The sequence below is a fragment of the Antrostomus carolinensis genome, unplaced genomic scaffold (assembly GCF_000700745.2).
Source record: "Antrostomus carolinensis isolate BGI_N321 unplaced genomic scaffold, ASM70074v2 scaffold4876, whole genome shotgun sequence".
Lineage (NCBI taxonomy): Eukaryota > Metazoa > Chordata > Aves > Caprimulgiformes > Caprimulgidae > Antrostomus > Antrostomus carolinensis.
In genome coordinates, this window is record NW_010322423.1 from 11,749 (window position 1) to 37,786 (window position 26,038).

Below are 26,038 nucleotides of genomic sequence, written 5' to 3' on the forward strand. Positions count from 1 at the left end.
TGAGTGGAAAGGCCCCTTAGTTTCAGTGGGCATTGATTGGATCAGATAATTTATGAAGTGATCCTTGGTATTTAGTCTTAGAAGAAGCCTTCAGCACTATTAATGTAAAATCAGATATGTTTTTGTGCTGTATTTATTTACTGATAAGGTAGTGTCTCTGGCCCAGTATGAAGCGTTCATTTGGCATCTTGGTTTGGGGAAGGCTGGTAACTGCTACACAGTCCCTGGAGAGAGGGAGAGTCCAGTTGGTGAACCAGCTGTTGAATTTGGGTAAATTATTACAGACCACCTTGTAGCAGCTGATGTCAACAAGGAAGACTGTAACTGCCAAGTCTAATAGAAATGTGCTTAAACAGGGAACAGAATAAACTGACCTTTTCCTGGAGTTCTCTGAACTGTGTTCTGTGTTACTCCTCAAAACCAAACAGACTTCATGACTGTTGCTTCAGCTTGCAAAGCAAAGTTAGTTGTATGGAAAACTCTCTTAACAATAGAAACAAAATTCTTCTAAGACGTTGAGCTGTGACCAGGTAATTTGACTGTGGATCTAGACTGGTAATTTTTTGTTTCCTAGGCATTTAAAAAAAAAAATGTTTCAAAAATGCCACTTTCAGAAACATTTAGTGCAGGTCTTGTATACTCAAGTCAGGGGGTTGTACATATATGTGAAAGCAGTGTTAGGTTAATGGTTAAGAAATCAGAAGACTGTGTAGTACAGTAGCTTTTTCCAGGTATTTGTCTATGAAATTGTCACAGTAAGTACCTGTATGCTTGTACAGGTGGTTAAACGTGGGTTTTACACTGTTGCAGTGCCTGTAAGATTCTGACGAAGATTTCTCACGTTCCCTGTGTGATGGTAAGAGGTGGAGCTCACTCCTTGTTTTCAGACTCTTACTGGATTAATCTAGTCAGGGCTGTGGAGATGTAGTCAAGGTCTTGGTCGTCGGGGTGGTGCTTTTGGGTGGGCTTCACCCCAGGACAAGCATACTAGAAATCATATTGTGAGTTCCTTCTGTCTGACTTTGTTTACAGATTGTCTTTTAACATTGTTGAAGACTTGAGTTGTTTTCTCCCTTATTCTTCTGGAGTGTCTGTTCTAGATTTGTTTTGCACTTAACCTTTTTTTTATTATTTTTGCTTTAATTGTAAATGATCACAGTAACAAAACTTGCTTGGATATCCCAAGTGGAACTTTTGTTTTCAACTTTGGATCAGGGTGTTGGGCTGCTGTGCTCCCCACCTTTTTGTTGTGGTGGCAAGAAGTGTAATTCCAGAGACCGTTCCCCAAGAATTTTTTTTTACTTTACTAGTATTCCTATACTTTTTTTAATCACTTATTGACATATACAGCCAGAGATCATCATATGAATTTCAGGTCCTAAGCAGACTTCTGTACTAGGGCTATTCAACTCAGTTGCTACTCTGGCTTCTTTGGCAATTTGTTTGTGTCAGTGGTCAAGACACAAAGCTTGGGGGGTGAGAAGAGGGGAGAAACTGTGTCTTGTGAGGTACAACACAGTTTGTATTGCCACTTATCTGGGAACTTCTTTGTAACTATAGTTCTGGCTCTGAGTAGAACCCATGAGTAGTAGTGTTGTCCTGAGCTTAAGGCATAAAAACCCTGTGGAGTCCTCCTCCATCAAGCAATTCTTCTATCCTGTCTTTTCTCCCTTTTGATTAACCATCTGATTGTCTGTTTCTGTCTTATAAAAAGTAGTTCTTCTGTAATTCAGATGTTACTATTCTGCCCAGCAAGTTCTTGGAGTGTTGAGTTTTCTCGTGCTACGTTTATATGATTAATGTTTACCCCTCAGTCATGTTGGTATCAAGTATAAGTGAAGTATTTCAACTTCAAGTACAATCTGAGTTGACAAAGCAGTAGTTTTGCTAGTTTGGTAAAACTGCTTCAGCCTAAGTCTTCCAATAAAACTGCATTATGTTTCTGTGTCAGAGGTAACATTTCTAAGACTCTTACTTCAGATGGAAGAAGTCTGTAGATTAGGTTGAAGTGGCAACACAAATTATAGCTGTTGCCAAACGTGGAGTACTAATACTTGGATGTTGAGCAGCGGTTATTTTGGTTTGCTTTCTTTTCTCCCAGCTTCCTGGCTGAAACAACCTCAACTTAAAATTTTGCAGGTACTCTAGGTGTGACTGTTCTACTTCAACATATTTTTAAAACTTTCCACTTCTCTCTAGCCTTGTTACTCTGACTACTCAAGTTTTTGGTCATGATACTGAGAAAACTTCGTAACTGGCAACGATGGATAGCATCTGCCATTTTGGCATAGTGCTTTTGCTAATGTTGATGTATTTGGATCGTATCCATGAGGAAAACTGTTTTTGGTGATCTTTGCAGGTCTTTTGCAATAGTTTATATTTTGAAGAGCTAATACAGAATACCTAGTTTTTTTCAAGTCAAGTGAGCTGAAATCTAAAAAGTTATATGGAAGCTTAGCTTAGTTTCTCATTGCAACCAATATTTTGATGCTAAAACTGTTCCTTTTTTGTTTGTTTGTGTTTGCATAGAAACTGTGTGAGGGAATTCTAAACATCCTTGAAAAAGACACAAAAACTTCATGTCAAGTTGCCTGCCTGGAGGCCCTCAGGATTCTCTCCAGGGACAAGAAGGTTTTAGTGCCTGTAACCACAAAGAGGAACATGCAGATCCTTATGAGGCTAGCAAAACTGGACACTGTGGAAGATCCTTTGGAGAGAGCGTCTGAATTTCCTGTTATAGTAGAAGCTTTAAAATGTCTCTGCAACATAATTTTTAATAGTGCTGTTGCACAGGAGCTCAGTTTGGAACTGAATCTTGCAGCTATGCTCTGCAGTCTCCTGGAAAAATGCAAAGACCAACAGTTTGCTGATGACATTAAATGTTTTGCTTTGCGTCTCCTCTTCCTCTTGTCACTTCTGCACACAGATATTAGATCACAGTTGCGTCAGGAACTACAAGGGGTGCAAGTTTTGACTCGGGCTTTGGAAAGTTCCCTGAGTGTAAGATGGACAGAAGAATATAAAGCAGCAGAAGATCGTGACAGGCCTCCTCTGTCCTTGCAAGAGACAGATTGTGCCATTGAGGCACTAAAGGCTCTTTTTAATGTAACGCTTGACAGTTGGAATGTCCACAGCGAGGTAAGGCTTAGCTGAAGTGTTTTTTAAATTGATTTTGTATAGCCTGTAAGAGCCAGAACCATCAGGTAGATACACAAGAGACAGTTGTTGTCCAAGCCCCATAGGAAGGATTTTAATACTTAACTTTTGCTACTATGATTTTGATGGAATATGATTGCATTTTTCAAAATAGCAGTTAAGGTGGTCTTAAAATTTTGCACCATAATTTCTTTGTGTGCAAAATCAGTCTGAGAAAATTTGCCTGAATTCTGATTGTGTCATGTATTAATGATCTTGGGCTTTCAAGAGGTGTTGAGTCATTAATGCTCATTGCTTTGAATACCCAAATAACTTTTTGTTCTAGTTATTTGGCAAAAAAATCCAATCCATACATATTCTGTGTACTGGGAGAATACCTTGGATTATATAAAGCAAGTTAGAACTGTATGTTTTCAGATAAAAAATGCAAAGATGACTATTTCGTAAGAGTCTTAGATTTCCAAAAGAAAATAAGTGCTGTTCAGTACTAATTAGCTGCCTAGGAAAAACTTTTTAATGTAAATATATCAGATGGCTACATCTCTGGGGATTGTGGATTATAGTAATAGGGTAATAATTAGAGCTGAGAAGTCTCCCGAGTTTTCTTCTGTTTTTCTGGGCATGATGATAAGCACATCAACTCTGATTTTTAACAAATACCTCTGAAGAAAGAGTAGTACTGTTTTAATATCTTTATCTCCTGTCTTCCCAACACCAGATTTGTACTTAAACATGATCTTTTAAGATGAGGTCAAGTTCAAGAACCAAACACACTTTCATTGTTATGTCTTATGAATAGGATTTGTCTTGGTTTTTTATTATAACATTACTTTTTTTTTTTTTAGACAAATATACTTCCTATGTGTTGCATCCCTAAATTTATAAACAGAAATAAGGATAATGGTTTTTGTTGAATAACCTAAGTCTGTGCTACAGTAATATGTATATATATGGAGTCTTTCTTTTTAGTGCACATCATATTGTCTCTAAAACAGTGTTGTTAACTTTTCACTGGGCATTGTAAATATGAAGCATATAAAGCTAAGCAGAAGTTACATTAGTTAAAATTGACAAATAATTGTTCTCTTTAGTGCATTGGACTAAGCAGCAATAAGACATTAATTATAACATTAAGGAATGTAAAACTTGAGAAAATTCTGAAGCTCATTCTTTGCTTTAATGTCACAAGAATACACTGAATAAGAAATACTGACATTTAAGATTGAATGAGTGTGTGTGTGAGCGGAATCAGAGAAGCTAATACTTTGAATATCAAGGAAATACAAAGAAAGTAAAGGACTTTCCTCTTGTTTATATTCCCAACTTAGACCTTTATTAAAAATACCTTTAACTTTGTCAGAGAATGTTCTATGTATAGGCAAGTGATTGTCTTGGAGGTAGAAACTTGAGTGAAGAAACATTGCCCAAAGTCAAGTATGTAACACAGCTCTATGAACACTTGCAAGTTCCAAGTTTAAGTATCATCTTTGTGATTAAGTTCTTCTGTGTGGAGGAAGTAATGTCAGGTGTTCAGTTAGAAAATGAAGCTATAATACATGGTCACCTCTTGAGAAGTAAGCTCCTGAAATCTGGATCTTGAAGTTGGTATACTCTTCCAAAATACTGGGAATCTTGAGATGACAACCCCGGTTTACTTCTGGAAGGTGGGCAGGAGATGGCATGCAGCTGTGACGTTACCTGAGGAGGTTTCATGTAGTCACTGTCTGTGGAATGATGGAGGTTTTGTCCCACAAAACCTTTCTTCCTGAAGGAGCCCAAAAATGCAGTTGTCAGGAAAATTTCCTTCAGACTGGAGGAAATTCCAATGTTAGAAACCTTTTTTTTAGCCAGATACATTAGGTGACATTTTGCTTGGCAAGTGTCCCTGTGGAAATTTTAATGATCTGTAAGAAGAGTAAACAGCATGTTAATTAAGTGGGCTGAAGATGCAGAATTTGAAGAGATTACAAACAGTAGACAAAATAGAAAATAAAAGGAGAGTAGAGAGGTTAGGCATGTGGGTAGAAAACTAAATTAGATCTTCCTAAGGGGGCAAGAACCATTTGAAATGCCGGTATGTAATGACTAGAGATGGTTCCAAAGTAGCAAAACCAGACAAGAGCCACAGGTGGTACAGTTGGCAGATTTGGATGCTGATGTTACAAAAGATGCATTGGGGCACTTTGTGCTAGGTCAAACACACCAGAACATACGATGGATGCCAAGAAGAGCTGATGAAAAAGGACGAGGACAATGATACACACAGTTAAATGATTGCAGTTACTGGTGTACTTTTGTGTGGCTCATGTCTGGTGGGAGATTGGAAGGGGGAATTGCTTGGAGGGAGCAAAAGTAGGGCAAATAAGGTTGCTGAGAGTAGAGGAGTTATTAATGAAATGGAGAAAAGGTATCAAGGGAACAGAAGCAAGTGAATTAGAAAAAGAAACAGACTGGGTGGGGGAATGAAACTTGGCAGCAAAACATCTAAATGAGGAAGAGGCCAATTAAATGAAGAACATATGTAACCTAAATGGATGTAGAGGCGGCTGGATGTAAATAAGGGAAGGATAATAGTAGTGGTATATTAGGAATAGTGGTGTGGAATTGAGCAAATGCTAGCAACAGAGTTTTCTGGTAGTGAAGGCTCATTTAACAGGAAAAAAGATCCTAGCAACTAGCCTAGTTAAAAGGCTGGCATATGACCGTTATGTTGCGTTAAGCATTCAGTGAACTCTAAGGTACAGTCCTTTTATTGATAGGGATGGATGTTATGATCTAATAGGTATTTTTCATCTTTAATTTTTATTATTCTAGTGACCTGAAACCCCCACTTGCAATCTTCAAAATGAAAAAATATCTTCATAATTTATATTTATATAGAATGAATCTCATCAATTTCGTTACATGGCTGCCATCCTTCGACACTGCTTATTAACTATGGGCCCTACTGAAGACAAAACTGAAGAGTTGCACAGGTTGGTAGAATTGCAAAGCCAATCTATTTTCAAAGGTTATTCATTATTTTTAAAATAGAAAAAAAATTACTTTGCCTAAAATCTAAAGTGGAAATCTGAGAAACAATGGAAACTATTAACTTTTAGTAAAATATTATTAATCGTTTTGATGAAAGTTATTTGCCTGAAATATTGTTCAAGCATGCCCACTATTCCAGAGACAGAGTGGCTGGCCAGATTGTTATTTTTGATCAATAATAATGAAGCTGAGTTTTTCAAAATCCTTGTGTGTGTGTGTGTATGTGTGACTGAGAACGGAAATATATGTGAAAGTTCTAAGTGCAAATTGAAGTAGAATGCAACTTCTGTTTTGCACAGAAGGTGATGGAAAAACTGCATTTTGAGATTTTTGTATGTAACTTTTGCAATTCTCATGGATTGGGATGGAAGAAATAAGTTCATTTTATCTCCGGTAGTTCTAGGCTGCTTTATTAAAAGTACAAATATCAGTTCCATGGTAATAATCTCTCTCTCTTTTTTTTTTCTTTTTTTCTCTTTTTTTTTTTCTTTTTTTTTTTTTCTTTCCCATGACACCCTTATTTTTATCCAAGTAGATCATCTGTTCACAGGGCCTGGCAGTATGGTAGCTTCAAACAGTATTAAACTATGGTAGCTTCCAAAGCTATCAAACACATGTTATCTCTTGGCAATGGAAATTAGTGTTGACATTTTCTCCTTCAGAGATGTCCGTATATCTAAGTGTAGGATCTTTTGAAGATCATCTTCTGATCCAGCAGTCCCCAGGAAGAAGGATATAGCTTTTCACACCCAGCAATCTTGAAAGTGTTAAATGAACTTGATTAAAATCTTGGAAAGCTCTTAGAGATCAACAGTCTTAGTAGGTGAACCCTAAAATCCTACATCAGAGCCCTTCTCAGTTGGTGCAGACAAGTTTGGAGTTATTTAGGATACTGCTGCAGTAGTTGCCATGACTAAAGTTAGTGCTGAGTGTGTCCTAAAAGGCAGTCAGTGTTTTCTCTTTACTGCTGCTTATGGTGGGTGTTTTGTGCTCTCATAATCTTTTGAGGGAGGGACTGATGAGAATAAATTCCCCATTACTAGGAAGATTGAACAGATATGGATAAATTCAACAGCTACAAGAAAGCAGAGATCGGCCTTTAGCATTTAAGCTCGTACATAGTCAGCACGACTACCTGATATATTGGTGAATACAGCTGATGCTCTTCCTGTGAAAACATGTTCTTTTTCCTTGTCCAGGAGTCTGACTAGTCTAATCACCCTGTAAAATATATCACCCTGTAAAACTTAATTGTCTTGTGCTGTTGCAAAAGAATGCAAGTTATGCAAGTCCTTTTGCTTTTAGCTTTTGCAAACACTTGCAGATGAGATCCAAAAAGGGCTTTACATACATAAGTAGGCAGCTGTGGAGAATATGTAGTATTGGTGTGATTTCTGTCCTTGCTTTTTTCAGTCAGGAGGGATATTTTGTATAGAGATACTGCCCACATGGACCTTATAGCAACACCAAGTCAAGGCAAGGATTCTCCATAATTCTGAGAGGGGGAAGCAGAAAAGAAATGAGGATGGTTATCACTGCCTTGTGTCACTTGACTTGTTTCCCCTTCTCCATCAGACTCAATATAGTTGGTCTTTCTGTTATGCTGAGAGAACAGCTTTTTCCCTCTCCTAGCTAACTATAGCTAGTTTTTTAGCTCAAGTTGATAGAAGGAGTGCAAGTATTTGCAAGGAATTGCTGCATGTAGATTCAATCTTGATTTATGTCATATTTAGGGTTTCTTTTAACATGCTAGAAGAGCACTGCACAGGTTTTGACTTTTGTGATTCAAATATTTCAGCCTCTTTGCAGAGCCTGATTTTTGTCTTAAAATGGTAGAGGATGCAGTAAACACTGAATAGTCTAATATGCTTTTCCACCAAGACTATTCATCACAAGGCAGCTCTGGAATAGAAAAAGTATAGTTAGAAGTAATGCCCCTGCAAATCCTCAGAGGGCTCCACTTCAGTCCCCTGATGTATTTGGTTAAGCAAAACTTTCATTCCCGATAGGAGCTTCAATAATGAATGAGTAAACTTGTGTTAGCAGTCTGTAAGCTAACATAGCATAGCTAGAAACAATGGGGCCATGGTGTCGTTTGGGCTGTTCAGTGTGCTGGACTCTGACCGTGCAATCTTTATTGCTAGAGGTGAGGCGTGGAGAGCAGAGTGCAACTTCCCGCTCTGCTTTTCACCTGGAGCCTATCAGTAAGGCAATTACGAAAATAATGTTAAAAATGGAATAAAATATAAGCAGTGTTAGATGCAGAATAAACTTAATGAAGCATCAGGGAGGCATAAGTATATTTCTTAGAACTGCTGATCACTTGCACTTCTCTAAGTTTTTACATCTGTAGAAAGTAAGATGCTTAAATGAAGGGTTTGGGCAGCTTGTTAAAGCACATTGTATGAATGCTTGTGCTCTGAATGTGTAAGATGAGGATTTATTTTTTGTGAGCATCAGGTGTTGAATACATGCCCTAAGCTGTGATGTACTGATTGTCAGTGTGACTCTATTTCTAATAAATAAGCAGAAGTTACCTATAAAAAAATCTAACTAATTTAGTACCTGGTATTGTTGTCATTATTGTGGTTCTGTCGTGTCATTACTTAATGTTTGAATATGAACAGCTTAAAGCACCACATATTAGAGTGAGTGCCATTTTTGCCCACTAACAAGGTTTTAATCAAGGCATTCAGCAGCTCTAAATAGGCCTTTGCTTCTGAATTTGCATATCAGGAGGGGGCTGGGAGCATGAGTGGGTGGATGTCATGTCCCAGTGATTAATGATCTCTAGGAAGCCGAAAAGGGGAGAGTAATATACGCAGTATTTCTACCCCCTGGAGTAGGAATGCAAACACTATTGTGCAGATCTGTGCATAGTCACCAACTTCCTGGTAGCTGGAGAATTTCATACACTCCTCTGCCACAAATAAAACTGTCAGTGGAGTGACAAAGATCAGAAAGCCGAGCTTCATTTGTTGAAAAGAATAGCTCAGACACAGTGATCCAGAAAATTAATTTTGTAGGTGTTTGGGAACTTGGTTGTTTAATAAGAAACTGGTAAAAAGAGAACTTTTGATGAAAGGCCTGAAGCCACCAAATATTTGTTGAATTTCAGTCTGTTTTCTCTCTGACTATTCCTGAATTATTAAAGAGGAATAACCTCCATGATATAAAACATGTATCTTAAACAGGAATTAGAAACAAAACAAAGAGAACAAGCTTTCCAAATGTAGAAGTTGTCTGAATTTCAATTGCTAAAAGAGCAAAAAGGGGATGGCACAATGTGGAACAGCCACCCGGTCTGATCAGACCAAAACCAGCATATTTGTTAGAAATCCTGCTATGTTTGATTGCCATGACTTGCTTTCTCTTACTAATTCTTTGTTAAAATTGTATTAATAGCGTAACAAGTGAGGGCAACTTCTAAGTTGACGTTATTAAAAGTGTTAAATGAAGTTTTTTGAAAAGTTTTCTCTATTCTTCTAACAGTTGCCAATCCTTGAAGCATCGGTGCTCGTAGTTTTGTTGATAGCTTTGAGATCCGCATATGTAAGCGTAAATAATTCTGCAGTCTTTCTAAATAAATACATTTATAAGGTTAGTTGGGCATCAGCAAGTAAATAATGACGGAATCCCAATTTTTGCAGCATCTGTGTAATTTAGCCCCATATTCAGGAAGAGTACAAACTCAAGTCTGTATAATGAGAACGGGATAGATAGCAGACTCAAGGGATGTGTACCATACAAGAGACCCTTGCAAAGTAAATTCCATCTTACCCCATTAAAGAGGAGAGAGGGACCCTGTGGTCTAATTTAAATAACTTATGGATATTTGTGAAGTAGAATGTAAAGACTGCCAGTTACTGGAAAGTAGTGCTTGGTAAATAAACCTGAATCTTTTTTTAATGTGTTAAAAGCCTTCTGTATTTCCTATACGCTGCAAGTTAAGTAAAAATGAAAATATTTCGGGGCACCTGAGAAATTGCCACCACACCCACTGTTATAGGAAGAGGAAATGTTTTCTGTGGTGTACTTTGTCACATTAATGATGGTAATATGAATGTGTTGTAAAATGTTTCAAGGAAGGAAAAAGCTCTGAGTGCTGCTAATCAATGTGAGAGTTCCCCCTGCTGTCCTGCAAGATGAGCTGCTGTAGCACACTGCTGGAAGCTGTGCCTTAGCTATGGGATAGGATACTGTGGGGGCTGGAAGTAATAATGCACTGCTGCAGTATAGCTTTTGCAGTTTTTGTCTGTCTTTTTCCTTGTTTGTTCCAAGAGCCAGCACTCAGGCGATAATGTGTGCCACCACCTTCTTTGAAACCCAGAGAGTAGAAAATAAAGCATTGTTTGAGTTGCAGGGCCTCTTTTTGGTTGCAGTTGTACAAAGAGTTTATGGTAAGTTGTACTCTGTTTTTAATTCTTTTTTCCAAATGAGTAATGAATTTTTAAAATCTCTTTCAGCAATGCAATCAACCTCTTAAGCAATGTTCCAGTTTCTTGCTTGGATGTTCTTATTAGTCCATCATCCCAAGAAGAAACAGATATAAAATACAATGGTATGAATATGGGAGCAATTCAAATTTTACTGGATTTTATGGAGAAGAGAATAGACAAGGTATGGGCTGCAAAGATTCTTCACAAAAGGGGCCTTTTTCATTAAAGCAAAAAGTGCACATATGTAAAGCTCCTTACAAACCTTTCAGACAGTATTTAGCACAAATATGGATGTCCTTGCTTCTAGATTGTGTAACACCTCAAACTTGAGAACAAATTCCTGTGAATACCTGAAGCATACTTGCTTGTGTCTGTGTGAGGATGAACATTTGGCTCTTTGTTTATATCTATGTGAAGTTCATGTTTTGGCTGTCTTATAGGACTATTTAAGGGTTCATAGGATTTGAAAAGGAAAATTTGCTCTTAAAAATGTTTTATTTGTATTTGGTTTTGTTTTAGGGAAGCAGCTATAGAGAAGGTCTGACTCCAGTTCTCAGTTTATTAACTGGATGCTGCCGAACTCATAGAAATATCAGGAAGTTTATCAAAGCTCAGGTAAGTAAAATATTTGTCTAAATTTTAATATGAAGCTAATGATGTACTTCCTGAGGTTTGTACCTCAGTGCAAGATACTGATACTTTAAAAATCTGAATTATTTCATTTTAAATTACCCACAGAGTTCTCTGCAGTATTTTTTTCTGTTAGGTCTCTGGAAACTGTCAGCTATAGACATAATTTTTCAGTCATGTAAATCAATAGATATTAGGACCTAAGTTCCATGACAGGGAACTGCTTGAGTGAGACCAGCACAGAGCCACCAAGATGATTAAGGGAGTGGAGCATCTCCCTTATGAGGAAAGGCTGAGGGAGCTGGGTCTCTTTAGCTGGAAGAAGAGGAGACTGAGGGGAGACCTAATTAATGTTTATAAATATGTAAAGGGTGAATGTCATGAGGATGGAGCCAGGCTCTTCTCAGTGAGGTCCAATGGTAGGACAAGGGGAAATGAGTGTAAGCTGGAACACAGGAGGTTCCGCTTAAACTTGAGAAGAAACTTCTTTACGGTGAGGGTGACAGAGCCCTGGAACAGGCTGCCCAGGGAGGTTGTGGAGTCTCCTTCTCTGGAGATGTTCAAAACCCGCCTGGACGCCTTCCTGTGTGATCTCGTTTAGGTTCCTGCTCCGGCAGGGGGATTGGACTAGATGATCTTTTGAGATCCCTTCCAATCCCCAACATTCTGTGATTCTGTGATTTTGTAGAGCTGTTAAATAATAACATTAGGAGTATTGTAAGGCTGTGTAAATGTAGGTCACCGTGCATTATGTGGGGCATCACAGCAGCAAAGAACTCCGTGTGGTCTGTTCAGCCTATCAAAGAAATTTCAGTGCAATTAATAAAACTTTGCAAAGTTGCGTGATAGCCAGTGTGGCTGCAGGTGTTTTGATGGGTTCTGCTTGAGCTTTAGTTTGACATTAGCAGGCAGGAGTTGTTGGAATTGAAACTTGTGTACCAGGGTGCATCAATTGTTCAGTCAGAGTAAAACTCAGTCTCTGAACAGAGGAGGACTTCATCAGCTGGTCTCTTAAAATACAGTATTTTAATACTGTTTAATACAGTATAGACTGTGGGTTGGCTCTTTACAGGAAAACAGATTTCCATGCCATGGTTAAAAATGTAAAGGATCTCTGTGGCTTGGTGGTTGGGTGTGGTGTTTTCTGTTTGTTTTGCTGCTTTTCCTGAAGCCCAGTGGAGAGAAGTTAAAAGATGAGCAATGAAAAGACAGCTGAAACCAGCTGAGAAATGTTCTTTTTCCTAAGCTGCTCCCAGATCAAAGCCACGCCTGAATTCATAAATTGAGTTGATAATGGAGAAGAGCATGTATCTTCTGCCTCTTTCATCTGTACCAGAAAAGTGTTTTTGAGGAATTTAAGAAACTCATTCTTGCCGTTTATTGTTTTTGTTAGCAGCAGTTCTTGCTGAGGATACTCTTCTAATCTGTTAAGTAAAACCAACAAAAAAAAAAAGTTGCAGAGACAAATGTTCATAAGTTAGAAAATGAAGTTGTCTGCATGTTTTTACGACATCTCGGCATCTTGATGTCAGGATATAATTTCATGCTGTCTCCTACCACAGGACCACTGCCTCATATAGTGCACAGAATGGATGGATACTGCTAACTGCATGACTGGATATTTGATATTTTGAATTACCCTCATTGTTAAGTGTTGGCCCTAGGCTTTTTTTATTGTGCACTATTCAAATTCTGATCTGAAGACAGAATGATTAATTTCCTCATGGACTGTCCTATGGCACTCATCGCTGTATTAGTATTAGAGTACTCTAAAAACATTAATTCATTCTTACAACACTCTGTGAAATGGCAGTCATGGTACTATCCCCACTGGGGAAAGTAAGCAGGGACAAAGTAAAATGGTTTGCTAATTGTTTGAGTACTTAGTTTGAAAAAGACAGGGTCTTTTTTTTTTTTTTTTTTCCCAAAGTAGTCAATAATGTAGCATTCGTTAATTTTTTAAGTATCAGTTCCCAGTGAGTCTGATTTCAGTAGTAATTGTGCAGTAATTTTGCACAGAACATGACATTTTACATTAGGCACCTAGAAGACAAAGGACCTGTAATTTTTTATGACAATTAGTGACATCTTTGGTTTCATTCCTTAGTAAAACACTGAAGATCCATAATCCTTTCAGAAGTCTTCAGATCATTAAATATCTCATGTTATGGCCCAGAGTTGTTTGCAGATCATATCATATCCTGTGAATGTGAAAAAACTAATATAGGTTCTGAGTCTGAAGGCATATGCACAAGGAGGCAGGAGTTAGGTTGAAAAACAGCTCTCTTTCAGGCACCTCCTGCTTTTCTTGAGGGTTGAAGTTAACAATATTAATGACATTTAATGAGAAAATAGTGTGTTTGTGGATATGTTAAATAGTGTTTTCACCAAAATCTTTTTGAAATATAGCTTGAGCTTTTAAAAGGGTGTTTTCTGGGAGAAGTATGTATTTCCTCTCTACATGGAGAGCTAATTTCTGAAATTTATGGTAGTGGAACTTGCAGTGTGACTTATTTTCCTGTTTTTTCATTATAAGTATATTGTTCTGTATAAATTATACATCATATTAATATTGTAAGTTTCCTTAAGCTGGCATTTTTAATGCTTTCGCCAGATAGCTGAGCAAAACAGAAGAAACAAAGAACATGAGATTACTGCTGCTTGTTGGCCAACTATTTTGGGACACTTATTTGTGCTTTTAAACTCCTAATAGTTGTCTTTTTTTAAAAAAAAAGTCTACGTTTGGGACTGAGTTCTCTTCTGCCCAGGATGGCAGACCAGAAGGCCTGAGTATGTTAAGAAGCAAGAGTCATTACTAGTGCGTGTAAGCGTAGTTGGGTTGATTTTATTCCTTTTTTTGAAGGAGCAGAGCTTACAGTATTTTCTTGTTCTGTTGGCTGTGTGTGTTTCTGCAAGGGTTGGGTAAGTATTGCCGTGCATTCTATGCTGTTTTTCCCTTTTTGTGCTGCTAGGTATTGCCTCCGTTACGAGATGTATCAAACCGTCCAGAAGTTGGCACAACAGTGAGAAACAAACTTGTGCGCCTTATGACACATGTTGACCTTGGAGTAAAGCAAATTGCAGCAGAATTTCTTTTTGTCCTTTGTAAAGAGAGAGGTAAATCTTTTGTGTAAGGTCTTGCTGTAATTAGTGTACTTGCCTCTTGCTATAACTCTCGATTCTTTTAACACTCTGCTTTTTCTTATTTTGTAGCTGACTATGGCTGAGTAATTTTCTGTATCACTCTTTGCAGTTGACAGCTTGTTAAAATACACAGGCTACGGTAATGCGGCAGGATTGCTGGCAGCAAGGGGCCTGTTAGCAGGCGGAAGAGGAGATCATTGGTACTCAGATGATGAAGATACAGATACAGAAGAATACAAATCTGCAAAGCCAAAGTATAGTATTGTTTTCAATTCTGCATATTCTGTTGCAAGTTAGATGTTTTGACATATTTTTTTTTTGTTTCACCTTTTCCTCAGAGGTCCAGTTTTGAACTTACATGTGCTTATATTAACTACTGTCTCCTGTTGACTTCATGTTCTGATGGCTTCTATTGAGAAACCAGCCTCTAATAGTCACCATCATATAGTCAGATGGCTCAAAAAAAAAAACCCGAAAAAACCCCAAAACCCCAACCCACTATGAGAATGATTTAACTTCAGTGGAGGGGACTATGTAAAAGTGAAATACGTGTCAAATGGAATAAGGAAGAAAAATGCAAAATGTTTGTGGATGGCCTAGGAGCAGTTTCAAGATGCGTATTAGACGTTCAGAGTACGTGTATTGTCCATTCAAACGGATACTGAAAAAGGTGAAATTGTTAAATGAGTGTAATGGGGGCTATTAGAGATGATACTGTAAAAGAGTAACCAAGCAGGCCAAAAAGATTTTGAAGAGCAGCTTACTGGAGGCATTAAGAATAAAGAGTGCCTTCTTCACAGGTTCATCAGAAGTGGGAAGCCTGCAGTGTGTATGTGATCGTTAGATGGTTCAGATGTCAGTAGGCAGAGAAAGGGGGAAAGTCCATAGCAAAAAAAGCTAAAGGAATTCTTTGCATCATTGTAACTGTGAGGAAGTTTGAAGGGGTTCTCAGGTGGGACCCTGTCTTTACAGACTGCGAGTCTGAATAACTATTTAAAATTCAAGTGCGAAGAGATTTTTTTTTTTTAACAAATTGAGCAAATTTTAGAAAAAAAATATAGTAAAAAACTTAGCAAGGATGGCTTTTGCCCCACATTTTCCAGGAACTCACATGAAGTTGCCAAATAGTACTAACTGTTGTTTGTGGGGTATATCTCTGTCAGAGAGAAAATAGAGGTGTCAAATGTGGCTTAAGGTTTTAAGTGGGACTTTGTAAAAAAGAAAAAAAACAGTAGGTCTAGTTTCAGTCAAATTGCCTGGTACTAAATTTTTCCTAAAGAATTGAGTAGGTCACATAGATAAATGGAAGGAGCAAAATAACTTCTGTAGAAGTCATGCATCAGGATCAAATATATGTGTTTGAAGGATTCAATGATCATATATAAGCTTCATCCGTTGATTTTTACTAACTGTAACTGATTTGGTGTTAGAGCTCTGTTTCAGTTTGTCATGTTAGATCTGTGATTTGATGTCATTTTAAGTAAGTTCTGAAATTGTTGATAGTGGGCATCTGAAGCATCTTATTTTTCCACTTTGTTTTCCTTGAATCACACAAACATGATTATGATGGGAGGGGGTTGTGGCTTATTGGAAGATTCTTATTAAGGAGCATGAATGAAAGACAGGATTAAATGTATGAGAAGTTATGGGAATTATATTGCTTCTATGCTAAAAAAACAAACTCTAAAATGGGAGGTTACTTTTTTATTTCTGCACTTCATGGGTTTTTTCTTTTGTCTCTGCTCTTCTTTCAAAAGCCTAACACCCAGTCGTGCATATAAGTAAAACTATAACATCTATTTAGTTAAAAGCTGACAAACATTTAAGACATTGCTTTATGCATCTGATTTTCTATATTGCTGTTAAATGTTTGTGATTAAACTACTTTAAAAGGTAATTCACTGTGAAAGTGTTCTTTAAAACTACTTCTGTGCTTTTGTTACCATTTCTGCATTGCCATGCACTTCTTTTAACAGTGGAAATAAAATTGGCATTGTAAATTCTCGAAGTAAAGTAATCCTAATTTGGTTTGAGCAAAAAGCATCATGGGAGAGGAATAGTAAACTAACTCAACAAGTTTTTGTGAATAAGAAAATGTAAGTGGAATCTGTTTATATTTTTAAAACTAAGCCTGTACAGAATTAGTTGCAAATAAGTTAATATCACGATTCACGGGAAAAGGCTACAAAAAAGGTATAAATATGAAGGTTGGCTATTTATAGTAAAAACTTTCTTGTGCAGTTCAGACAGTTTTAGTCTTGGTGGTTTCTGGTAGTGTGGTGTTCTTTCCTCTGGTCAAGAAGACAGACAATTTATATACATATTTCTATAGAAGTATAAACTGTATTGTTTTTCCACCTCCAGCATTAACCTTATCACTGGTCACTTAGAAGAACCGATGCCCAATCCAATGGATGAAATGACAGAAGAGCAGAAAGAATATGAAGCTATGAAGCTTGTCAACATGTTTGATAAACTTTCCAGGTATTGTATTATAGCTGCTTTTGAGGGAGGCAGCTCATATCCTCTTTCTTTACTAAGGTCTAGTGCTATAATCAACTTCGTTGCAGGACTAGGACCACTTTAACTGCAGAGAAAAATGTTTAGCACTTCAAAGAAAAGAGTGATATGTAGCAGGACATCAGAGGAAACCCCTTTTGGAGAGGATTGAACAGAATCAGAGTGATCTGGTGGTGAGGGGACCTGCCTCCTGAATGGATAGGCTGATAATGATGAAAATAACTTATCCTTTTAAAGTGTGGGACACAATCCAAGCCCAAGGCAAATGTACTCATTTTCCCCAAGTCAATGAGCTGCATCTTGTGGTAACTACTGTCTGCTGCTTATATGAAGAACAAATACAGTATGAAAATAGTTGTCACCAGAAGCAATAAATTATATGATGAAGCAATTAAAAGGGAATTTACAATTAAGAATTATTATGGATTTATTAGAATAAGTGTGGACTGGATTACAAATAAGCCTTTATAATTTGTTTTAAATGACGGAGGTAATGCCATAAAAGAAAATGGTACGTCATGTGACATAAAGGTGTACATTATTGATACAGGAAGTTTGTTGTTATTATTACTTTCTGCATACAAAAAGGGAACAGTCCTGTGCTGTTAGCCATAGCTCTTTTTCTCTTTGACTCAATATGCCTAGAGTTTGCTGGTTTTTCTTCCCCCATGATTGTAGCCATATTGGAGTGATTGCTTGTAGTTTGTTTTCTGTATAAGCAAAGTTTTATATTCTTGAGAACCACTTAATGTAATACTAATTTACCATTGAACTGAGCTGTAGGAATTTAGGTAAATATATAAGTGGATCATTCTTCAAACATGGGAAAAGTCAGCAGCTAGAAATGTGTTCGTGTTTTGCACCAGTCTATAGATATTCAAATAACAAGATCTACTGACAGAAATTCAGCAAACCAAGTGTTTTTCATCTCTACTAAAGATTAGGAATACAGCAAAAGGTTTGGGAGAATCTGGATTTTATATTAGATGACAAAGACTGAATTATAAGCAGGAGCGGAAGCAGGGAAGGATCTAAGAACAACTGAGCCGAGACTGTCAGTGAAGTAATTGGATACTTTTTCCCGTTATTTGCATGGAAAGCGAGTGTAGCATGTTGCAGTCTTTTTAACGAAGAGAAAAAATGCAACGCACGTGTGATCTTCATTGAAGTACTGTGTGAAACGGAACGATTGCCATGTAAGCTAAAGCATTAAGATGCTGAGGGTGAGGGGTACCACAATAAAATGACTAAAGGCTCTAAACCTTTTTTAAAAGGAAAATCGAGACGGGAGATAAACTCAGGCTGAAGCTAAGTCAGTTGCTCTCGCTATAGCAGTTACACAAAAACTCCAAATGGCATCACTGCAGTATAAGAGCCTTTCGGTTTGGAGGCTTGGAGACACCTGCTGTGCTGCCTGCTACAAACTGACAATAACTAAGCAGCTGGTGCCCCATGTCACTACTTGTCCTCTTGGCCAGTAGCATTACTTTCACCTTGGGTTTTCTGTGTCAGTTACATCCACCTGCAGTTTCTTCTGTAACACTTAGACTGCAAACTCTTCAGGGCTGGAACTCTTTTTGTTGTGAGGTTTTTGTTTGGTTGTTTTTTTTAGTATAGTGATTACTGTGAGACAGTGTTGTTGATGTGACCCCTGTAGGTGTTGTGATAACACAAATAAAATCACTTGACTGTTCTTCCCACCCTTTTTGTTTTACTGAAAATTGGTGGGGGGCGGAAATGCTGGCAGGAAGGAAAAAAAATAGTAAGACTTGGTTTGGGGAGGCTGTGGGATGTTTTTAATGAATGACATTGAGCGCAGTTGTGGATTTTGCAGGTGTTAAATAAAGTGGGAAGCTGCCAGTCTTGTATACAAGAAGAAAGTGTTAGTAACATGCTAATAGTAGTGGGAGTCCCTCCATGTTTTTGGAATTGAACACTTCTTCCTCCTGCTTGGCCCCTTCAGTGCTGGGAGTTTTCAGAGACTCAAATCTACCAGTGGAATGCATTTTTTTTCCCTTGGTTTGCAACCTACAGATTTAAACTGGAGGTTGCTTTGATAGGAGTCTTCAGTTGATTCTGGGTTTTGAATTTTTCTTTGCGGCAGACTGCTGGTGGCAGGTTTCCTACTTCTGCTGCTCTTTGTTGTCACCATAGGAGAGGACGTATACCATGAACTGAGCAGTTTCAGTTTGGTGCAGTGCTTTGCTTATAAGAGGGGAGGAAGTTGGACAAGGAACCAACAGCTCCTAATCTTGATTGAGTTTATGTAACTTTATCTGTGTAACTTGAACAAGAGCTTAGAGTGAACTTGTGTGAAGTACAGCAAAACTAGTTTGCTTAGTTCACTTCTATTGTCCCAGTAATGGAAGCTGAGCTTTGAAGAGCTTGGATGCTTTTACTGGAGAAAGGTATGAAAAAAAACCCAAAACAAAACAAGTTGAAGGACTGACAATCTTGCTTCCCTTCCTGACTGATGACAGATTGAACCCAGAAAAGAAAATTGCAAAACAGTTCTACATCATTGAAAAGTTATAGCCTTCTTAAATGGCTGCTGTTTAACCTGTACCCTTTGTACAGGTTTATTGAAACTATAAGTAATAAAGGGGCATTTTTTCTCTTGTTTTGTAAGATGCCAGTGTATTTTTGCTCTCCATGTTTCTCTTAATTTTCAGCATTGGCACTGAAGAATTGAAATTGCTTTGAGGTGACGTAAAACTGATCCATGCTTCGGTCATTTCAGGTCTTACTTCCAAAGTTTTTCTGTTTTCTGTTAGGTTATTGGTGTTTAGGCCTGTTCATGGGGTAATTGACCACTGACAAGGCTAAATTAAAATCAATCACACAGTATTGTTTTATCAAAATGTATGGAGGAAAGCTGAATATTGTTTGTGAACCCATTTCATCTGCCCCAATATTTTAACATAGACTTGGGTTCTAGTAAAGCTTTTATAAAAATTAATATTTTGCTTAAATTTGGCTGGATGAGATTACTTTTTAATGTCATTATATGTATAAAAATTATAAGTGTAAATGAAGATGAAAAATATTGATTACTGCAGCTCTTGGGAGATGTAGTTGTTACTTAGGTAGTTTGCTGGATACCTGAACTTGGTCCTGAAGCAACTCTATGGGCTTTGTCTGCAGTAAAGGTCAATACGATCTTGTTGATTCATTGAAAATTGTTTGGTGACCGGAAATGAGCGTCTTCTGTATGTGATGCACATCTTTGAGCTTCGAAAAACTCCCCAAATCTGCAAAAAGATTCAATTCAACTTTTCATTTTTGCAAAGTATCAAGCTAGCCATTTTAACTCAGTGTTGTATGATATTCTGCCTATGTCATAGATTATTGGAAATACTCTGTGCTAATTAAAATGTCTGGAAAAAATGCTAACATTTTTTTCTATTATAAATGGTAGGTAGAATTGTATATTAATTGACTAATTTAAAATGTCAGGATGCTTTTTCCAAGCCAACCTTGTATTAATAGCAAGAATCCTTTTGCTGATGACATGGTCTCCAATTATCACAGCTTGGGTTTTGTTGTACATTGAACAGAAGTCAACAAAACGAGTATGTAAGAGAACCTGTCTAAATAAGCAACCATACTCATTAAAAACACAAAATTAATCATAGGATGAATAAAGAAGGCAATATTACATAGACTTTTTTTTTTTCCTTCCCTTTCTAATCATAGAACAAAATAATGTTACATGAAAGGATCGGAACTATTATGTCGTACCCAATTATAAGGAGGTGAATAGGTCCCTAACATACCGTTTTATCAAAGGAGCAGACTGGTGTTTACATGATGGCTGTTTCATTACAGACACCGTCATTAATTTCATGTGTCAATACTGCCCTATAGCACATAGAGCAGACAAGAAAGAGTTACCCTTCAAAACAAGAGAATGATTTTTGAGTCGTTATCAAGCTAAATGGCAAGCAGGAAGCTAGAACTTGTATAGAGATATTTGAAGGGACTCTTTGGAGATCTGGAAGTGCAAAAAGAGAATGCCTTTTACCAACTGTTTAATTATGGTGTGTTTCTAAGTACACTTGAATAGAATGCTTTGTTTGCATTAGAAAAATGAATGTTGCAAGAAGGTGTATTTGAGTATATGGGAGGTCACATAGGGATGTTTAAATATGTATTAATATGCACATCGTGTACTTGTGTATGTCTTCATGGATACAGAAGTTTTCCCACTGCCACCTACTGGGCTGAAGCCATCTCTTCTCCCCTGTAGTTGGACCATAAGCATCTAGTTTCTGGATATTGAAGTGTCTTCTGAGGCTATACATGCCAGTTTCTGGTGCTTCCCTTGTCACCTTGTATCTCACCTTAAACAGTAAGCGCATCCTCAGCTAGCCCAAGTTGTCAAAGCTCAGTTGAGGTCTCTAAGCAGCCAGTGCTAAGTGGGCAAATTGCTGAGGCTGGCAGAGCTGAGACCATTCACACTGAGTAAAGATCAGGTCTTTGGGCTCTCATATGGTACTGAAGTTAGCTGAGTGATGCCTCTTGCAGTCCTACCCAAAATTCTATTATTTAACAGATAGTTGTTCCAAATTTTGAAGCCAGCTTTGTAGGCAGCCCAGATATTTTAATCTGTTTGTCTTCCTCTGTATTTCTCCTCTTTGAAAAACAGGAAGAAGCCTGTGTAGTGTTTGGAGCTTGCAGTCAAGTCTTCGCTGGTGAAAGGATGCCATGTTTTACACCATTTTAGGTCTAGATTATGGTTAGGAAAAAAATAGGCTGATCCCTGCTTCTTGTCTTACCTCTTCTTTTGGTGGCCTAGAATCTTTCCATCTTCATTCAGTTCAGTTTTACTGGGTAGCTTTTGTCTGAGGAAGGATGTATGGAGTTCAGCCTCCTAATGCAGAGAGAGAACAGCTAACTTGTAACAACCATCATTCATCCTGTTCAGGGACTTGCAAAGCAGGAAGCTCATGCAGGAACGGAATTGTTAAACATCCTTGTTATTCTATGAAATGTGAGCTCCACCTAGCTCATAGTTAAAGCCTAGAGAGAAGGAAATGCACTGGGAATGAACCTCAGATGCACTACAGCACAGTTCATAATGGTGCACTTTGAAATGGGTACAGTGAGCTGAGAAACAGACATTTGAGCATCACTAAAGAAGATACAAATGCATGTCAGTGACTCAGACTTCTACATTACATTGTAATGCAAAAGTCAGTGCATATTTCCGAAAGGCCCCCACAAAAACCACAGATCAAGACTCGTGTGTCTTGTCTGTTGTATCTGGTGTTCAGTGTCTCTGCAGATGACTTACAGAAAAGTTTCTATCAGCTTCTGGAGTGTGTGGGAGATTGTAAAAGTGAAGCATGAAAGGGAAGTTGCAGAAAAAGAGCTATTTCTTTATAATTGACAAATGATGAGACAGGACTTGACAGTATTTACAGATATAAGTATCCTTATGTGAGCAGAGGTCCCCACATAAAGGGACCTCAGGACTTTGTTTTCCCACATTTTTCTTTCCTTTCTCTTGAACTGTTTCTTTATCCTTTACTAGCCATTATAATTTATTTATTACCAATAATAAATTGTAAATTACTAGTAAATAATGTGATTCTATGACCTCTGGCTACAATGTTAAGTGATGCAGCCTAAGAGTGTGTGTTCTCTGGTTTTTTTAGACAAATCTAGGATCCTTGAGGGCAAGCAAAGGTGATTTCATTCTTTGTGGCTGTTTAGGACTTAAAAAATATGAGCAAGGACTTACTCTTCACTCCAAAAATAAGCGTAATAGATCACTACTGAGGCTTGAACTTGAGTGAGTGGCACTGAAGACTTGTTGCAAGACTGATTACAAATTTCAAAGGACACTTGTTTTGTATTATGGTGTTTAAAGTTTAAAAGCCAAAAAGGCCTCAGATGCATAGGGTTTTTTCTGTGAAAAGTCTTTGCTATTAGATGCAACTCCAGAGCACTCTGGCTTTGCCTTTGAGGGACCCTTACAGCAGGCAGAGAGGGTTCTGATCCTCTTTGGACACTAGATCTGCAGCCTTCATTTTTGAGCCCTTTCAAATGTGATTTTGAGTATTCTTTTGATCTCTTCTCCACACATCTCCATCAGATGCTTGAAAAATTAAGTGACACAATAGTGCTCTCATTCGGGCAGAATCTGCGTGCCATGGGTCACATATATTGCCTGAAGGAAGAGAATTTGGTATCAGTTTTCAAGTATAGCAAGCTATCTCCAATTTATTTAAATATAGATCCTACTCTTACACACACACACACAGGGGCAGAGTCCAGCCTGTGCTCTTTGAGTGTGGTCATTACAAACCTCCTGCCCTGGTCCCCAGCTTCCTGCTCAGACATGGTTAGCCAAACCACAGCAGTTTCTCCAGGATCAGTTTCTTGTGTTGTGAAATGCTGCAGGCACTGGGATTTGTGAGCTTATCACCGTAGTATCTGATTGCCACACGTGAGCAAATAGCTGCATTTCTCTTCCTGGTCTCTGCTCTTCTGAGCAAAAAAGGCTCTTGGAGGCTTAATTTAACTGCTGCTTGGCTGTACAGTATCTAGTGTACACATGCCATCTAATTCAGATGTTGCCTTTCCTGCTTGTTCCTGTGGTTGTGTTAAGGTTAGATTGCCAGCTGTGTACAAGCAATTTTTGTCTCTTTTTTCAGCCAAGGTAGCAGTGCAGACGAGGCAGAGCGCTGGTGAAATGCCTTTGCTTCCCCATTGAGTGATGGAGTTTTATTGTCTGTGGCTCGGGAGGGTGCTATATGTGTGTTAAATCGGCAGTTTTACTGGGCTGTCTTTCAAGCCAGGGGTAAATTGACATCGAGCCTCCGCTCCTTTTTTTAAGGTGACTCCTCAATATTTAGAGGTATTCTCCATGATTTTTTTTTTTTCTAGCAGAAAATCAAAATGTTATCTTTGCCCTTACAGCTTTTGCCGTAATCCACATATAAATGAGGTGATAAAAGTAAGGATTAAACAAATCTTTGCTAATACTTTTTGATTGGCTTAATCAATAATTAATCATCTCTTAGATGAGGCTGTAGCTTGTGGAGTAGATATAATTGGATTAGCTGCTGAGAGGCCTTTGGAGCTTTGAAGAGATTAAAATGGCTGTCAATCCTGTAATTAAACTGCCACAAACAAAAGCAATAGTATTGGAATCAGTCAGCTTTTTTTAAATGAATCAACAAGTACTTACACACCCCTAGTAGTGGGGTAGGCAGAATCTGTTCTCATAACTGATTTATTTCCTTCAACAAGATGAGTATGTGTGAAATCATTGGTTTAATTGCCTGGGCATATATTGGCCAGAATGGCAGGATAAATTTTAGGAAGAAATGGCTGTCATAGAACTCTTAGAAGAAAAGCTAGTTTGTGTAGCTAAAACAGTGAACCTGCTCCTTGTCTTGAGCCTATTTGGCACTGACTTTTCATGGTGTCTTTAATTGGCTAAGTAGGTTTGGCCTACATGAATGAAGTCTTTATCTGTCTTGCTCCTCCCCTCCCACCTATTTTGAAGTTTTTCTGTTCGTCTTTCTTCAAAACAGAGAGCTTTAGTAGAAAAAACTTCCTTTTAAAGGCTTGTTGTGTACTAAAGCATATACTATATACGACTGTATTATACACATGTGAATTGATATGTGTGCATATGCTAATATATATTGTTTTTTAAAATCTCTTCCAGAGATGAACTGATAAAACCAATGGGAGTGCGGCCGGACGGCACAATGGCTCCTTTGGAAGAAGCAGTCAGCCAGTACCATACCAACAAACAAGACAGTTCAGATTCAGACTAAAGCATCACCTGCTTCACTCTCCATTCTCCTCTGATCCACACTTTTCCTTAGAGCCACATCATCTTTTATCTAGGCATTTTATCCTCATACTAGCCAGCATCCCTTTAACTGTTCTATTATTGAGGTATTTAAATGATGGGTCCTGTGGTGTAATGTCTGAATTTTTATTATGACCGTTTAAAGAACATATCAGTTTATTAGTTGGTTGCCTTTTATTAATTTAAAACTAAATGTATTTCAGAGGGATAAAAAATGAAAGCTTACAATGTAAAATAAAATACAAATACTTAAATTTTCCAGAATCCTGTTTTCTGAACTCTGTAGTTTTTCCCATTCTTGATATTTTTTTATATTGTTTTGCCAGTCTCTCCCTTTATATAATTGTAACTAAAGAAGTGTGTTTGCTCAACAACGTTAAGAGCAGAGAGTGTTTAAGCTTAGATATCTGACTGACCCTTGTGAAGTTGCTTTAACTGGCATGCATTCAGCAGTGATTTCAGAGCTACTCTTTGTAAAATGTCATTGGATTTCTTACTGCTGCACACTTCTGCTTCTTAAGATTTTTCCAGTATGTCAGTCACTGACTGCTGCTAAAACTACCTTTAAATTGGTAACAAGGTCATGTATGTCCTGTCCTCCCCCCCAACCTTAAGACCACACAAATATACCCCAGTCCCCATCTTTGGTTAAGTGAGACCATCCCTATTCAAAACAGCATTCAAGTATGTACGCTTAATGTTGCTGTGAATGGGAGTGGACTGAAGTGAAGTGCATGTGCAAGTGTTTTGCTGAATCAAGGCCTACTTTGGGAGATTAACGGGGAAGGCCTCACTTGGAGAAGTCAAACTAATCAACAAAAAATATTTCCTTTTAGGGAAATCACTTCCTTTAGGAAGTGATGGGATATAGAAGGGGAAGGTGGGAAGGAGAAGAAAGCCGCTTTCAACTCTGTACTCTTGAAAAACAAAGATTAAAGTTTTAGGTGTGCTGCCCTGCTGTCGTTGCCTCTTTGCCTGCTTGGTTTCTTTGTGAGTTTCTCTCAGCATGAATGACATGAAAAATAATCCACGTCCGAGTTTGCAATTCCTTCCCCCACCCTCCCCAACTCCAGAGCGTACAAGTGCCATCTTTGTGAACCTTTCAGAGGTTGGTGAAGGTTCTCCAGTTTGTCTTTGTTTCCTGTGCCTTGACACTGGTTCCCTGAATTAAGGAAGTTAGCTGTAAAGGGGGGGACTTGGGATGAAGTCATGCTGCTGTTTCCCATGTGAGGAGCTTCCACAGCTCTCCTTCATCTTCCAAAAGGGGCTAAAAAGAAACAAT

General features: G+C 38.0%; 1 protein-coding gene across 2 annotated transcripts; it reads left to right on the forward strand.

Annotated features, from left to right (window-relative positions):
• Window positions 1-2,523: 2,523 nt before the first annotated feature.
• On the forward strand, window positions 2,524-24,919 carry RIC8B (RIC8 guanine nucleotide exchange factor B). 2 transcript variants are annotated; one of them, XM_029085503.1, is made up of 8 exons: window positions 2,524-3,138; window positions 6,037-6,131; window positions 10,656-10,809; window positions 11,148-11,243; window positions 14,231-14,375; window positions 14,512-14,656; window positions 16,767-16,886; window positions 24,607-24,919. In XM_029085503.1, the coding sequence occupies exons 1-8, from the start codon at window positions 2,662-2,664 to the stop codon at window positions 24,716-24,718; spliced, it is 1,344 nt and encodes a 447-aa protein (XP_028941336.1). In that variant the 5' UTR covers window positions 2,524-2,661; the 3' UTR covers window positions 24,719-24,919. The 2 variants fall into 2 exon arrangements, with proteins under 2 accessions (XP_028941336.1, XP_028941337.1); XM_029085504.1 differs by lacking the exon at window positions 16,767-16,886 and having other exon boundaries at window positions 2,536-3,138; window positions 24,607-24,718.
• Window positions 24,920-26,038: the final 1,119 nt, after the last annotated feature.

Coding starts and splice junctions, on each gene's coding strand:
- RIC8B (XM_029085503.1), top strand. CDS start 2,662: ATGCAGATCCTTATGAGGCTAGCAAAACTGGACACTGTGGAAGATCCT. Junction 10,810..11,147: donor TGGAGAAGAGAATAGACAAG/GTATGGGCTGCA, acceptor GTTTTGTTTTAG/GGAAGCAGCTATAGAGAAGG. Junction 16,887..24,606: donor ATGTTTGATAAACTTTCCAG/GTATTGTATTAT, acceptor AATCTCTTCCAG/AGATGAACTGATAAAACCAA.